This window comes from Thamnophis sirtalis, unplaced genomic scaffold (genome assembly GCF_051295495.1).
Source record: "Thamnophis sirtalis isolate CommonGarterSnake01/CBP01778 unplaced genomic scaffold, rThaSir2_p1.2 scaffold_2, whole genome shotgun sequence".
Lineage (NCBI taxonomy): Eukaryota > Metazoa > Chordata > Lepidosauria > Squamata > Natricidae > Thamnophis > Thamnophis sirtalis.
Genome location: NW_028261382.1, coordinates 64397785 through 64414713, shown reverse-complemented (window position 1 = coordinate 64414713; position 16929 = coordinate 64397785). Strand labels below are relative to the sequence as shown.

At 44.2% G+C, this 16929-nt stretch overlaps 1 protein-coding gene across 5 annotated transcripts in view; it reads left to right on the top strand.

Annotated features, from left to right (window-relative positions):
• The window catches only part of GLT1D1 (glycosyltransferase 1 domain containing 1), a 48384-nt gene that overhangs the window by 30504 nt on the left and 951 nt on the right, over positions 1-16929 (top strand). For 2 of the 5 annotated variants that reach the window (XM_087705812.1, XM_087705811.1), the window contains exons 7-11: positions 705-754; positions 3928-3971; positions 8784-8904; positions 12618-12716; positions 15616-16273. In XM_087705812.1, coding sequence (XP_087561938.1) covers positions 705-754; positions 3928-3971; positions 8784-8904; positions 12618-12716; positions 15616-15786 — 485 coding nt within the window. In that variant the 3' untranslated portion in view covers positions 15787-16273. Of the gene's footprint in view, positions 1-704; positions 755-3927; positions 3972-8783; positions 8905-12617; positions 12717-15615; positions 16275-16929 lie in introns of those variants that run through there. The other 3 variants (XM_087705813.1, XM_087705810.1, XM_087705814.1) reach the window with 3 other exon arrangements.

Here is a 16929-nt window from a genome sequence, read left to right as displayed (position 1 = left end):
TGCTTCACTCACCACCATCAAGACACCTTCTGTTGTGGCCTGTCAGTGGCCAGAGGAGTTGGCAGCAGATTCAGACAGTGAGGAGGTTGGGGAGGAAGATGGGCCAGTCCTGGAGTCTGGGGAAGGCTCTGATGAGGGCTCTATGTTGGAGGCAGAGAGGGGGCAAGGGCCATATGCCAGCTATCAGCTGCCTTCGGAGTCACACACCAGTGAGGCAGAAAAACAGCTGGAGCCTGTTCCCAGTGTACACATGCGCAGAGTTGCCAGATGAAGGGAACAGCTAAAAAACAGGGGTCGACTTGGGAGAAAGGCCACAGGAGAATGATGAATGGCCCCTCCCAGAGAAAATAAAAGAGGAGCGAAAGGGGACTGGAGTTTGCAGGAGGCAATTAGTTTGCTTCATTGGTTTGTGACTCTCCGAGACTCCTTGACAAGTTTTGCAGATAATGCCCTAGCAGCTCTCCAAGCCAGATAAGGTCTGTGACTGTAAATCCTCCCTTGAAAGACTTTGCTGGACGTGAATGAGCAGAATTCTCAACCAATGAATAAAAGGGGGTTTTGTCGGGAAAAGGAGTTTGCTTCATGCTCTTGGGAAGCCTGGGTCAGAACACCTTCTGCTGCCAGTTATTGTTAGTCCATGTTACCATGCTTTAGTCTCACCTGAATTTTCATCTAACTAGAGTTCTCACCTGTTCACTTGACAGAGTGGCATCGGGAAGACTCCAGGGTACACCTGATCATTGTTGGACCTGCCGTAAGTTCTCTCCATGCCCCTATCACCACTATAAATGAACTCCATACTCCATGCTCCTTGTTGTCCTTTCCTTCTCTTTCTTTCCATCTTTCCCAGCATTAAGCTTTTTCCAGAGAGCCAATTCTTTGCATAAGATTTATTTTATTTTATTTAGTTAGTTGTAAGGTAAAGGTAAAGGTTCCCCTCGCACATATGTGCTAGTCGTTCCTGACTCTGGGAGGCGCTGCTTATCTCTGTTTCAAAGCTGAAGAGCCAATGCTGTCCAAAGATGTCTCCATGGTCATGTGGCTGGCATTTCAAAAACCACTCCCCCACCGCAGGGAGGTGGAACCGATTAGGTGGTTCCGCCCCAGGCGCCTGATGGACCCTCTGGGATTTCAAATGGAGCTTGGGGATATACCTGACTCCTTGGTCGCTGCTTGGAATATAGCGGCGGCTGGGGCTCTTGATCGGATTGCGCCTTTGTGGCCTCTCCGCGGCAGTGGATCCAGGAGGGCTCCTTGGTTCACCGAGGAGCTCCGGGAGATGAAGCACCAAAAGAGACGCCTAGAGCGAGGCTGGAGGACTAGTAACTCTGAATCTGACCGAGCACTGCTAAGAGCCTATATTAGGACTTAACTCGTGGCGATACGTGCAGCACATGTGCACATTTTTCCGCTCTTGCGTCCGCAGAATCTCGCCCAGCCGCCCTGTTTAGGATCACTCGCTCCCTTCTGAAGAGGAGGGATGCGGAGGAACCTTGCAGGGAAGAGCTGAGGAATTTGTTCAGTTTCTGTCGGATAAAGTCGCCCAGATTCGGACGGACCTGGACTCCACTTAGGCAGTTCCAGCCGAGATGCCGGGGGTAGGCCTTGAGCGGATTCCTTGGATTGAGTTCCAACCTGTTACTCCTGAGGAAGTGGACAAGGCCATGGGAGCGGTAAGTGCCTCCATCTCCTTATTGGACCCGTGTCCCTCCTGGCTGGTTTCTGCCAGCAAGGAGGTTATACGAGGCTGGTTCCAGAGAATCATTAACACCTCTCTACAGGAGGGATCTTTCCCGCAGCCCCTAAAGGATGCGGTGGTGAGACCCCTCCTTAAGAAACCTTCTCTGGATCCAGCTATTTTTAACAACTATTGTCCAGTCTCCAACCTCCCCTTTGTTGAGAAGGTTGTTGAGAAGGTGGTGGCCTTTCAACTCCGACGGTCCTTGAATAAAGCTGACTATCTCGATCCCTTCCAGTCCGGTTTCAGACCTGGTTACTCCACCAAAACTGCTTTGGTCGCGCTGACCGATGATCTCTGGCGGGCCAGGGATAGAGGATTGTCCTCTATCCTGGTGCTTCTTGACCTCTCAGCGGCCTTCGATACCATCGACCATGGTATCCTTCTGCGAAGACTGGGGGAGGTGGGAGTGGGAGGCACCGTTCTACGGTGGTTCTCCTCTTACCTCTCTGACAGGTTGCAGTCGGTGTTGGTTGGTGAGCAGAGGTCGAACCCGAGGCCCCTCAAACATGGGGTGCCGCAGGGTTCGGTCCTGTCCCCCCTCCTATTTAACATCTACATGAAGCCACTGGGTGAGATCATTCACCGGCATGGGATCAAGTACCACCAATACGCGGACGATACTCAACTGTAACTGTCCGCCCCGTGCCAACTCAGCGAAGCAGTGGAAGTGATGTGCCAGTGTCTGGAGGCTGTTAGGGTCTGGATGGGAGTAAACAAGTTGGCACTCAATCTAGACATGAGCGAGTGGCTTTTGATGTTTCCTCCCAAAGATAGTCTGGATTTTCCATCTATTAGCCTGGGGGGTGAAAGTTTACACCCCTCAGAGAGGGCTCGCAACTTGGGTGTCCTCTTGGATCCGCAGCTGACTTTAGAACATCATTTGTCGGCTGTGACCAGGGGGGCCTTTGCACCAGTTGCGACCCTATCTGGACCGGGAGGCACTTCAAATGGTCACTCATGCCCTCGTCACCTCAAGGCTTGACTACTGCAACGCACTCTACATGGGGCTGCCCTTGAAGAGTGTTCAGAGACTGCAGTTGGTGCAGAATGCAGCCGTGCGAGCGAAGCGATATCAGGGATTCAAACCTCTGAACTGCCAACCTTTCTGATCAACAAGCTCGTGTCATAGCCACTGAGCCACCGTGCCCCCTATTGGTTGTCCCATTAGTTAGTTGTACCCCACCTTTATTATTTTTACAAATTGATCAACACAGAAAACATATCCAACACAAATTCATCTTTATTTTCCCAACAACAAATGTGGGCTACATTAGGAGAGAGAGAGAGACTGGCCCAAGGTTGGCTTTGGACTAGAACTCACCATCTCCTGGTGATTGGCCCAAAGTCACCCAGCTGGCTTTGGTGTCTAAAACAGGACTAGAACTCCTAGTCTCCTGGTTTGTAGGCCAGCACCTTAACCACTAGACGAGACAGGCTCTCTAAGATGCCTCCGGTAGGACACGTTTCCTTTTATTACCTTGTCTTGATAAAAACTCCGCTTTCATTTCAACGTCAAACCTTTGTCTTCCCGCTTCCCGTTTGGCTACAGCGCCTATTCCCCCCCCCCCCCATTAATTTTTTCCCCCTTTCCACTCCGGTTCACTGCGAGATTGGAAAGCGAACTGGTGTGGAAGAGAAGATTGTGGAAAGGTACATAATCTAAACATGTATTTTTTTTTATTTTTCTCTCCCTCCTTTTTCTGGCTGCTGATGCCTCCCTGCTTAGTGGAGGCTTCAGGCAGTCCACTTGTCAATTTTTATTTGCGTCAAGTTTCATCCCAAATGAGTTGTTGGAAGTGCCAGAGGGAGCTGCCAGGACGTTACACATCTGGAGAAAACTCAAATTCTCTCTTTCTGAACTTAGTCCTGGTTGTCGGGGGGCAGGTAGGTTGGTGGGAAGCAGGAGAAAGGTTTTTTGGGGAAAGGGGAAAACAACAAATAAAAGAGCAAAGTTTTAAGTCCTCAAATTAGAGCGTTAGAACTAATTCCTCTGACCTGAATGTTGGCATGGTAGATATTTGGTTTTTTTTAAAACAAATGCTTTATCTTGGCATCCTACCCTGAGCAAACAACTTCTTTCCAACGCCAACAATTTTATTTCCACAATCTGGAGCTTGTTTTCCTAGCATGGAATCCACTTGTGTGTTGCCATCTTTACTTTATTTTATTTTTCCCCGCTGCTGTAGGCTGATCCAACCTTCGCAAAAGAAGTTGAGGAGAAGGTGAACAGGTAGGTTGCTCCAAGATGATAAGGAGATTATTATTATTTTTCTCTCCCGAAGGAAACCTCTGTTTATTTTCCTGAATTTCTTACCCCAACTTTCTCTAATCTCCTCTCCTCCAGAGGTTTAGAAGTACAACCTTGAGGGCCTCAGGATTTTCATGCTATGATCCTTCTTCCCTCCTTCCCTCCCTCCCTTCCTTCCTTCCTCTCCTCCCTCTCCCTTTCTTTCTCCCTCTCCTCTCTTCCTCTCTCCTTCCTTCCACCCTCTGCCCTCCCTCCCATCTTTCTCCCTCCTTCCTTTCCTCCCCCTCCCTCTCCTCCCTTTCTTTCTCCCTCTCCCCCCTTCCTCTCTTCCTTCCTTTGTGCCTCCCATCTTTCTCCTCCCTGCCTCTTCTCTCCCTCTTCTTCTCTCTCCTCCCTCTCCCTTTCTTTCCCCATCTCCTCTTCCTTTCTACTTCCTTCCTTCCACCTTCTGCCCTCCTTCCCATCTTCCCTTCCTTTCCTCCCATCATTCCTTCATCCCATCCTCCCTCCCTCCCATCTTCTTCCTTCCCTCCCTCCCATTTTCCTTCTTTTTTTCCAACCCATCTTGTCTGTCTCCCATCTTTCTCCTTCCTTCCTCCCTTTCGTCCCGTCCTCCCTCCCTCCGTCCCATCTCCTCCCTTCCTTCTTCCTTCCTTCTTTCTTTCCTTTCCCACCCATCTCCCTATCCAAAGCAATTCTGGGCAGCTTACTATGATTTAAGTTGTCATTTTGAGCAACCAAAAAACCCACTTTGGCTGCCCAGGCGCTTGGCGTTTGAGAGAGAGGCCTTGTGGCATCACATCCATTAGAGATTTCCCAGCTCTGAAGTGATGAAAATTTCTCAGCTCTGACAGAATTGCACCTGAAGGGGAAACACGTCTTCTGCCCAAGAAGCATCCCAGGCCTGCTAGCCTATTCACCCTATACACGGAACCTGCTTTGATGTTGGGAGAGCAGAAAGCCTTACAGACGGGGATCCTTAGTTTTGTTCTGACCCAGCCATCCTTAAAAAGCAAGAAGCAGAGTCTGGATCCCTGCAAAGCCCCTTTTATTTACACGACTGTGAATTCCTTTCATTCACAGTCCACCAGGCTTGGCAAACAGTCTTTCAGAGGAATGTTTATCCACACGCACCTTATCTCATTTGGAGCACTGCCAGATAACTAGTTTCCAACTGCAGGGCAAGGCAACACTTGTCTCTTATAGTCACAAAAAGAACTTTCCGCTCTTGAACTGACCAAAGGAACAAATTCCAGCGGGTCACAGCAAGTTTCAGATTTAGCTCAGTCAAGAATGTCCATCGATTTGACTCTGGGGTTACGAAGAAGTCAGAGTCAGAAAGAACAGCGTTTAGACTCCTGCGCAATTGGGCAGCGCAAGGAAGCATGATTAAAATGTAATATTCCCCCTGCCTCCAGGAATCGGGAATCGCATTGCAACGTATCTAGAAGATGGCAGGCTAGGTCTCTCTTTTTTTAAAGTTTTTTTTTTAATTTTTAGTCCCAGACACACATTTACAAGTATACATTCTCCTAGTTATTTTTCTAATCACATTTTAATACTTTTAAACATTCATTTTTCATATATATATGATCGGGATTGCTTTGCTTACCATCCCATATACCTATTTTGTTTTACCGCCACCTTACTCTTCTTTCTTTTCCTTTTCTCCCTCCCTCCCTTCTCTACTTTCTTCTCCTCCTCCTCTCCTTTCTCTTTCTTTCTTCCCCTTCCTCTCCCCTACTCGTCTCTACCTCTTCCCCTTCATGCCCTCTGTCCTCCTCTTCCTACCCCCTCCCCATCTTCCACTCCTTTCCTCTTTCTTCTTCCCCTTCCTCTCCCCTACCCCTCTCTACCTTTTCCCCTTTCTAGACTCTCTCCTTCTCTTTCTCTCCCTTCCATCCTCCACTCCTTTCCTCTTTCTTCTTCCCCTCTCCTTCCCTCTCTTCAGGCAGTCTACAGTGAGGCTCCCTTGGCATCTGACAACTTGCTCTTTAAGCGTGCCTATTCTTAACTTCCCTGAGAAATCAATAAACACCCTGACTTAGTGTTTCTTGTTGAAAGAGGTTGGCTCTGCGCTTCTGCTCTTGACATTTTGGCGAGGCCTTGTGGCCCGGCCTCAGGAGAAACGGTCTAAATTCCATGTCATGCTTCAGAACACACCCGCTAGAATCTCTCCAGGAGACAGCTTAACACCCCCCCTTCCAAAATATATATATATGGGTGGATAAATAATTAAAAGAAATGAATTCACAGTTGACCTCTTTGAAGGAGAAACATCTAAGAAATTAAGAACTGAAGGACTTGGTTAAAAAAAAGTATAAGTGAACAGCTTAGGGAAAGTTTATGTTGGACATTCCATAATAACACAGAATTTAGAAATGATACTGAATTATATTTGGGTTGGTGAAAATACCATCCCATACACTGAGTTTTGAAATATACACCAACAACAATAGAAAAAGAAAGGGAGAGAGGAGAAGAGAATGAAAGGAAGAGGAGGGAAAGAAGGAAGAGGTAAGGAGAGGAGGGTGGAAGGGAGAGAAAGAGAAGGAGAGAGGGTAGGAAGGGGAAAAGGAAGAGTAAGAGAAGGAGAAAGGGAAGGGAAGAAGAAAGGGGAAGGAGAGGAGGAAGGAAGGAAGTAGAGAAGGGAGGGAGGGAGAAAAGAAAGGGAAAATACGGTGGTTTATAACAGGCGGAAGGGATGGTAAATAAAGCAACCCAAACTGTATATTATAACCTATTAAATGAAATAATAAATGTATAAGAATGATAATTGTAAAGAAGAATAACAATCATGTTAAAATGGTATGTAAGAGAATAAAATAAAAAAATTAGAAAAAACAACAACACAGAATTTTTAAAAAAAATGAACACAAAAATTTAAAATCACAGGAGAATTGGCAAATCTCTCCCCCCCCCCCCCCAGATGATGATAATCTATGGAGATTCTCCGTCATCCAGGTCAGGTTGTCCCAAAGGTGCTTTTTTTCCCCCCAAGAGGCAGCTGGACTTTCTGGGTTTTTTCTTTGAAGACGTTTCGCTTCTCATCCAAGAAGCTTCTTCAGCTCTAAGAGGAAGGTGGGGAATGGAAGGATTTATACTCCTTGGAATCATTTAGTTGTTAGCCTTCTTTTGGAGCAGTGATGGCAAATCTTTTCGGCACCGAGTGCCCAAACCGGAAAGTGCGTGGATGCGCACTAAAGCGCCAGAGACCCAATGACCAGCTGGGCAGTGTGCATGCGCATGCCAGCCAGCTGGTCTTCACTTTTCCGGCACGCACATGCCTGGTTTTTAGCTGTTTTCTGGGCCAAAAACGATGTCAGGCCTGCAGTCATATTCCTTTTAGGATCTTTGGCCTGCCACACTTTCTATTATTTTTTCTATGCTGTTTCATTAGTGGGGTGATTGGGAGGGGGAATAGTAAGGAGTAGAATTGTAGAATGTGTTGTTGTCAAAATAAAACATTCCTTTCTAGAAGCCCAAGGTCATCTTTTGTCTCCGCCCCTCTGCACCTGACCGGAACTAGATGGGTGGAAATGCCAGCGTGGCAGAGGAAGAGTGGGCCATGTGATGGACTTGTGGGTGTGGGGAGCAAGGTTTTGAACTTTCAACTGTGTGGAAAACCCAGGAAGCTTTCAGATTTGGGTTTCCACAGTTTGTACCAACACGTCTCTTTTATTAAATCGGAACTTTCATGAAAGCTCTGCCTTGAACTCTGATTTTATTCTGGATGATATTTGGAATGCTGACAAACCACCCAAAACCGGCCTGAAAAGGGCCTGGAATATGGCCTGAAAATGGCTCCCAAATGGCCTCTTTTGGGGATATTTTTCAGGCTATTTTCCGATGCTCCAGCGCCCGTGGAGATCAGTTGGCAATGGCACATGTGCCCATAGAGGGGGCTCTGCATGCTAACTCTGGCACGCATGTCATAGGTTCACCATCCTGGTTTTAGAGGGTCGTTGAGGCCACTTGGAGGTTTATCACTGTTCGGAGGGATACGACGTCATCTATCTCCTGACTACAACACAGGTAAATCTCCAAGTAGCCTTAATGATCCTCTAAAAGGATGCAAATGTCCAGCTGTCTGCAAGGAATATAAATCCTTCCATTCCCCACCATCAGTCAGAGCTGAAGAAGCTTCTTGGAGGAGAAGCAAAACGTCTTCAAAGACAAACCAGAAAGCCTAGTTGCCTCTTGAAAGAAAAAAGCACCTATGAGACAATAAGATGATGATTGATTACTGTTCACTGAGCTGGCCTACCTGCAAGAATTGATCCTTGGTAGGGACTTCCTACAGGTAATCTGGAATATCAATCCTCAATCTGATGGAATTCCATCTCTTTCTTAGTTATGGTGGCTAACGGGCAGAGATGGTGGGAGTTACAAGTAGTCCTTAAGTTATAGCCATTCCTTTAATGACCATTTGAAGTCATGACGGCACTGAAAACAGCCATGACTGGTCTTTGCGCTGAGGACCATGGCAGTATTTCCCGCGATGACGTGATTAAAACTCTTGGCAACTGGCATGTACACATGACTGTTGCAGCCATGCAATCTCCATTTGCAACTTTCCCACAAGCAAAGTGTATGGGGAAAGCTGGATTTGCTGAACAATGGCATGTTTTCTCTTGATGCCGTCAGAAAAAAGGTTGTAAATTGGAGCATGACTCACTTAAAGACCTCATGACTAGCAAAGAAAGTTTTGGCCCCGATTGTGGTAGTAAGGGGAGGACGGCTTCTACCGGCCATCCATTGGAAGATGATTAACAAGCTGGATTTACTCTGTAGGTCCGATGGGGTCCACTTATTGTCGGAAGTCCCCCAGGAAGATCTTCACGCCGTTATGAAAAACTGTTTTGCTGTGGTGAACAGTTCTGTATCTGAAGGGATGTCAGCTGCGATTTTAGAGGTAATTCTTCCTTACTTCCTGGTGGGGAGAACAGAGCATTCCTCTTGGCAACCTGTGTTCTCTTCCTGTTGATGTTTCTCAAAACTCTTAAAAGATGTAGAAGATAGAATAACAAGAGTTGGAAGGGACCTTGCCGGTCTTCTAATCCAGCCCCCTGCTCAAACAGGAGACCTTATATCATTTCAGACTAATGGCTGGCCAATCTCTTCTTAAAATCTCCAGATGAAGGCAAGTTGTTCCACTGGTTAATTGTCCTCACTGTTAGGAAGTTTCTCCTCAGTTCTAAGTTGCTTCTCTCCTTGATTAGTTTCCACCCCTTGCTTCTTGTCCTGCCTTCAGGTGCCTTGGAAAATAGGTTGACTCCCTCTTCTTTCTGGCAGCCCTTCAAATATTGGAAGACTGCTATTATGTCACCCCCTTAAACCTTCTCTTCGTTAGACTAAATATACCCTGTTCCTTCAAACATTCCTTGTATGGTTTAGCCTCCAAATCTTTTGTCATCTTTGTTGGTCTTCAAACAGACAAAGCTTTTTTTTTTTTTGGTCAAACAGACAAAGCTGTTTGAACTGTTTTGTGAAATTGACCAACAATGTTGAGTTTGCTCTCCCCTGTTTGGCCCACTGACTTGGATCCTCATGGAGACTGAGAATACAAGCACACACATGCACAAAGAGACAGACACACAGGGAGAGGGAGGGAGAGAGAAAGAGAAAGAGAGAGAGAGGAAGAGAGAGAGAGGAAGAGAGAGAAAGAAAAAGAGCAAGATAGAAAGAGAAAGAAATGAGAAAAAGAGAAAGAAAGAGAAAGAGAAAAAAGAGGGAGAGAAAGAGAGAAAGAAAAAGAGAAAAAGAAAGAGGAGGAGAAAGAAAGAAAAAGAGAAAAAAGAAAGATGAAGAGAAAGAGAGAGAGAAAGAAAAAGAGAGAGAGAAAAGAGAAAGAAAGGGAGAAAGAAAGAATGAAAGAGAGAAAGAAGAGAGAAAAAGATAAAAAGAGAGAGAAAGAAAGAGAGAAAGAAAGAGAGAGACTGCAGAGGGGAAAACACAACTGAAATTTTTTGCTCTCTAATAAAACCCCCTGAATGAAGCCCACTGTTGTACTGTTTAAATCAACCCTATTATTAAAAGTCAGCTCTGATTTAGTCTGGCAATTACAAGCAAGAGAGGCCAATTCTCCTTGGCTGATTTATCGGCCTCTTCTTCCTCTGAATTGTGAAAAGGCTCACTGAACTGTGAACACCTCAAAGTTGGGGTGTCAAGAGAAAAGTTTTTAAAAACAAAAAGAAGAAGAAAGCAAGTCGCAGAAGAACATAAGTTTCCACTTCCCTTTTCACAATCTTCAAAAGGTCGGAAAATCTCTCTGGATTTCCTATCTGAAGAAGCTGGAAATCAAAATCAGGAAGGTTTGGACAAGGTTAAAACCCCTTTGGGCTTCCCTCCTCATTTTAAATGAGACCCTGAGGATTGGAAGCACAGTTTGGAAAGGAAAATAATCGCGACCACCTCAGCAGCTCCAAAGATTCTCCCGTGTAAATTACAGGTGTAGGGGGAAAAAAATCAATGGAAACCAGCTTTGAAATGCAATCCTTTCCTTCCTTCTGTTGGCGCTCCAAAGCCTTTTTTATTTTTATTTAGCCCATTTATTGCTGGATGGTCTGGCCTGAAATTGTAAAGTCTGGATTTTAGATGTTGCAGCGAGCCAACACAATTTCAGCTAGTTAACTTTTCTGGTTTATGTTGGCTGATCCAGGCAGGGTTTTCCGAAAGAGGAAAAATAGCCGAACAACCCAATAACAGAGTTGGAACGGACCTTGGAGGTCATCTAGTCCACCACCACCCCACAAGCAGGAGACCATACACCATGTCTGACAGATGGCAGTCCAGTCTCATCTTTAAAACCTCCAGTGATGGAGCGCCCACGATTTCTGGTGGCAAGCAATTCCACTGCTTAATTGTCCTCACTGTTAGAAGTTTCTCCTTAATTCTAGGTTGCTTCTCTCTTTGATCAGTTTCCAACCATTATTTCTTGTCTGGTGCTTTGGAGGATAATTTCTGACAGATAGCAGTCCAGTCTCTTCTTGAAAGTCTCCAGTGATGAAGCTCCCACAACTTCTGTAAAATGGGTTGATTGTTCTCACTGTCAGGAAATTCCTCTTTATTTCCAGGTTGAATCTCTCCTGGGTCAGTTTCCATCCATTATTCCTTGTCTGGCCTTCAGGTGCTTTGGAAAATAGCTTGACCCCCTCCTCTCTGTGGCAGCCCTCAAATATTGGAATATATTCTCTGAGAACCAATAAATGGCAAAATTTAGAGAGTTTAGTTGGGAGGAAGAGAGTTAAGAGAAGAGCCCTCTTAACTCTCTTCCTCCCAACCAAACTCTCTAAACTTTGCCGTCTCTTGGTCCTCCACAAGGCAGCCCCTCCCTTCTGGGGATTCCGGACTACATTCTACCACATCTGATAAATTTTGCAGAATTGTAGAGTTCCGTCCTTCTAATTTGGCCTCGGGATTTAATATTTGCTCAAGAGTTGAAGGAACAAGGAGGAGAAAAATAATCTTACATCAACTGGAAGTGGTTTCCTTCTGAAAAGGGGGAACACCTTGTCAGCTGTCACATTCTAATGCATCCAAATTACAGGTATTTTTAATCACACAGTCACCTTGCTCAAGGAAAGGACAACTGCCTTAAAAGGCCCAGGCATTTAGGGTAGTAATTGCATACTGCATAATCCATTCAGGTAGGTTTGGTTGGTACAATGCCAAGCATTCACCTCCTGCATTCACCATCTGCCACCATAGTTCCTGCTGATGGAATAGCAGGATGTAGGCATGCATGTATGAAACAAAAGTTCAGCAGATGAGTTGGATACAGATACAGATTAACAGAGTTGGAAGGGATTCTTTAGGTCATCTAGTCCAACCCCCTCCCAAGCAGGAGACCCTACATCATTTCTGACAGAGGGCAGTCTAGTATCTTCTTGAAAGTTTCCAGGGATGAAGCTCTCACAACTTCTGAACGCAACTCATTCCATTGAATATAGAATAACAGAGTTGGAAGGGACCATCTAGGCCAACCCCAGCCCAAGCAGGAGGCCCTATACCAATTCTGATAAATGGCAGTCCAGTCTCTTCTTGAAAGCTTCCACTGATGAAGCTCCCACAATCCCTGAAAGCACCTTCTGAATATAGCATAACAGTTGGAAGGGGACTTGGTGGTCATTTAGTCCAACCACCACCCACCCAAACAGGAGATGCCACACCATTTCTGACAGAGGGCAGTCCAGTCTCTTCTTGAAAGCCTCCAGGGATGAAGCTCCCACAACTGCTGAAGGCCAATTAAATTAATGAATTAATCTTAATCTTTAAGTTCTCTTCTCCCCAAAAGACGTAATAATTTCAGCTCCTACATTCTACTACAAGTAGCCCTCGAAGTTACAACAGCACTGGAAAAAAGTGACTTATGACCAGGTTTTTTTCACACGTATGACCTACAGCATCCCCATGGTCAAGTGATGAAAATTCGAATGCTTTGGCAACTGGCTCTTATTTGTGACCGTGGCAGTGTCCCAGGGTCATGTGATCACCCTTTTTTGTGACTTCTTGACAAACAAAATCAATGGGAAAGCCAGGTTCCCTTAACAACTAATTTAACCTACCTCAGTTATCTGCGAGGCCTCCGTTCTACCAGATGTGAGCCCTGTCTTTTCTGTGTTACAGGCAATGGATTTAAATGTCCTCGTGCTGGCAAGGGATATTCCAGGAAACGCTGCCGTAATTGCACACCAAACAACTGGATTATTATATACGACCCCAAAGGTAATGTTAAAATATGTGTAGATCTATCTGTCTTTCTATCTATCATCTATCATCTGTATCATCCATCTATCTATCTATCTATCTATCTATCTATCTATCTATCTATCTATCTATCTATCTATCTATCTATCATCTGTGTCATCTATCTGTTGGCAGGCCTGAAGATCCAATGACCAAGATGGCTTCCAGGCCATCAGATATACATCTGTATATCTATATCTATCCTATGTCTGTGTGTCTATCATACATCTGTCCATCCATCCATCCATCCATCCATCCATCCATCCATCCATCCATCTATCCATATCATTTGTATATCTTTATCATCTATCTGTATATCTACCTCTATCTATATCTATCTATCCATCCATCCAACCATATTATCTTAATATCTTTAACATCTATCTGTATATCTATTTCCATCTATCTGTCTGTCTGTCTGTCTCTGTATCCATCTGTCTGTCCATCCATCCATCCATCCATCCATCCATCCATCCATCCATCCGTATCTTCTTTATATCTTTATCTGTATATATACCTCCATCCATCCATCCATCCATCCATCCATCCATCCATCCATCCACCTACCTACCTACCTACCTACCTACCTACCTACCTACCTACCTACCTACCTACTCTATTATCTATGTCTGTCTGTCTGTCTGTCTGTCTGTATGTCTGTATGTATGTATGTATGTATGTATGTATTTTTGTATGTCTATCATCTCTCTATCTCTCTACCTACCTACCTACCTTATCTACCTACCTACCTACCTATCTATTCTATCTCTGTTATCTCCTGACTGATGCTGGAGAGGAGAAAGAAATAATTTCATAGCAGGAGCTGTCCGTGACTCATGGTGCTGAAAGCCGACTTGGGGGTTAAGCTTTCAACCAGGACCTAATTCTGCCTCTCCTCCCCCCTGGGAAGCCCACAGGATGTGTCACCTCCCAGATAATTTATAGCTCCACTACCATAATGAAAACCTTGATCTTATTTGTGTTAAGCTTTCGAACCGTTTGTGGCACACAGGTCACAGCTGTGAAAGTTCCTAACCACAGCGATTTTAAGTCCTCTGAACGTAAGCTGCCGTGAAAGGTTCACCCCGTCTCCTAATTAACCAGAGTGTGTTATTAAAACTCAGAAAGAAGGGTCCGGGGGGAGGGGAGGGAGGAATTATGGGGGAATTAATCCTGTTGATCCCATAAATTAGATTTCAGTTTCCCATCAATAATCAGGTACGTGCAATAACGCTATGCTTTTAAAGAATAAAAATGCGGACCCAGATTAAATAAAACCACCAAGTGGAAAATACATTTTCTCCTTAAGCCTATTTTTTTAAGCATGATGAATGCTGTTAAGTATAGCGAGGAAGTTCGATGTTCCGTTTTCATTAGTCTTTGATGGAAAAAAAAATCCGAGAAAAATGTTGCGCTTAACATGTTCCTCTCTGTAGTTGTTTTCCTGCAGGGCTCAGGAATGAATCTTTTTTTTCTTATAAGTTACAGCAGGTTTTTCTTGAATCAGAACATTATTATTATGTTTTTAACATGTCCATGAGGTCCCAGGGGTGAAGACCAGAGAGAAAACAATATCTTACTTCAGGCTTTGAATTGGTTTTTTGTTTTGTTTTTTGGCAAATTGTCTTGAGAGTTGTGTTCCTTCTAATCTATCCTGTGATCAAAGTTGGTGTTGAGTAAGATGGTGAGGTTCTAGAACCTTTTGAGAATTTTAGGTGTGTGGGGATATGATCAGTGTCCCCTCCCGCCAAGATCCACTATTAACAGCTAAGAATTCTCTTGAGAGAGAAAGAGAGAGGGAGGGAGGGAGAGAAGGAGAAAGAGAGAGAGAGAAAAGGAAAAAGAAGGAAAAAAGAGAGAAAATGAGAGAGAGGAGAGAAAGAGAGAAGAAAGAGAGACAAAGAGGAACAGAAAGAGAGAGAAAGAGAAGAAGAGAGAGGGAAAGAGGAGAGAAAAGGAGAAAGAGAAGAAGAAAGAAAGAGAGAGAAAATGAAAGAGAAGGAGAGAAAGGGAGAAGAGAGAGAGACAAAGAGGAAGAGAAAGAAGAGAGAGAGAGAAAGAGGGGCAAAAAGAAGAAAGATAAGGAGAGAGAAAGAGGAGGGAAAGGGAGAGAAGAGAGAGAAAGAGAAACAGGAGAGAAAGAAAAGGAGAAAAAGAAGGAGAGAGAGAGAAAAGGAGAGAGAAAGAGAGAGGAGAGAGAGAAAGAGAAGGAGAGAAAGAGAGAGAAGACAGACAGACAGACAGAGACTTTGGTCTCTTTCCTTCTTTTCCTCCATTCTTTCATCAGCCAGAAGTGGAAGAAATAACACCACCAATAAAGGAGAATATTTGTATCTCTGAGTTGTACTGAACTATGAGGGGCCCTTCGTGCTCTTTGAGCTTGCTTGTTCGCCTGCAGATGTTCATGACCCAACCTAGTTACATCACAAGTGCTACAAGGGAGTGGGTGGGGTTTATGGATTAGAGGAGGAGGAAGAGGAGGACAAGGGGACGAAGCGGAGGAGGACTGTGAGGTCTGTGGTGCTCTCTGAGCTTGGTTGTTTTCTTGCCAACATTTCATTACCCAACTAGGGAACACTACCAATGTTGCGGTTGATGCAATGATGAGGTTACCTAGTTGGATCCCTAGTTGGATCATCAAGAAAACCACTAATCTCAGAGAACACCAAGGATCCAACAAGTTGAACTGTTATTTTGGGTTTTGGTAAACCATGTTGGGCAAATCTTCTGGTAGACCATGAGCCTGGCATCTGCTTCCTAATCTGGGGTACCCTTGAAAACAGGGTAGAGATATTTCTAAGGAACTTTTGAGAAGTACTGCTGTTATTAGTCATAGAACTATACTAATAATGGCCCACAACGTACCCTTCCTTTTCAGGAATTTGTCCAGCTGGCCAAAACTTTGATGAAAGACCCAGTTTTGTACAGAGAGATTGTAAGAAAGGCCCATGAATATGTCCTGAAATACCATTCATGGGAGAAAGAAAGGAAGGTCTATCAGAACCTTGTTTTGAGACTTCATGAATGTTCTTGTACCAATCAACCATGAGTGGTCAACCAGGTTTTTTTCAATCTTAATGCTCTGATTTGTCTTCATTAATGTTATTACCGTTGGGATTTTGTAGGGTTTTGTACCAGTAGTAGACTTCTACAGCCTGGCAGCCCTCCAGGAGCTTAGGATTTATGTTCCCATAATCCCCTACCAGTCATTACCAAAGGACTATAGGAACTGAACTCAAACACATTACAGAACCCCAAGATGAAAAAAGAAATCCTAAATATGCAATCAATCTACCATTTATTGTTGACTGGAAACAGATTTTTATAGATTTTTTTGCATGAAGCATAAGAAATTGAATTTATGATTTGTGGTTGGGATGATCAGAAGGAATAGATTATAGTTATGCTGTAGCTCATAGAGCAATGTGTAAATTTAGAATTGTTTTTATAACTGATGTAATAAAGAAAATTGGAAATTATTTCTATATATTTTTGTTCTCTTTGCTTTTCCACTTTTGTTTCTTTGATCCTTCCTTCCTTCCTTCCTTCCTTCCTTCCTTCCTTCCTTCCTTCCTTCCTTCCTTCCTTCCTTCCTTTCCTACAGTTATGTTATAGCCCACAGAGCAAGGGGTAAATTTAGAATTGTTCTTATAGCTGATGTAATATAAAGAATCGGAAATTATTTCTATATATTTTCTTTCTCGCTTTGTTTTTCCATTTTTATTTTTTTCCTTTGATTTTTTTCCTTCCTTCCCTCCTCCTTCCTTTCCTCCCTCCTTCCTTCCTTCCCTCTTCCTTCCTTCCCTCCTCCCTTCTTCCTTCTCCCTTCTTCCCTCCCTCTTCTTTCCTTTCCTCTCCTCTATCTATCTATCTATCTATCTATCTATCTATCTATCTATCTATCAATCATCTATCTATTTTAGTTTCCATTGTGTTTTATCCTCTTTTTAAAGAATCCTTAATCATTGCTATGCATCAAAATTGCATGGACATAATGCATTAAATAAAATAATCTGTCTGAGTGACAGGGCACTGTTGAGGTTAGGGTAGGAAATAGTGACTATTTGCATTATTTGGGGTAATTTCACCTGCATCTCTACACAGATACACAGATACTCAATTAGGGATATCTACCGTAGATCCGTCTAGAAAGAGTGAATTAACCATCAACCCTAACAAAATTATTTGACTC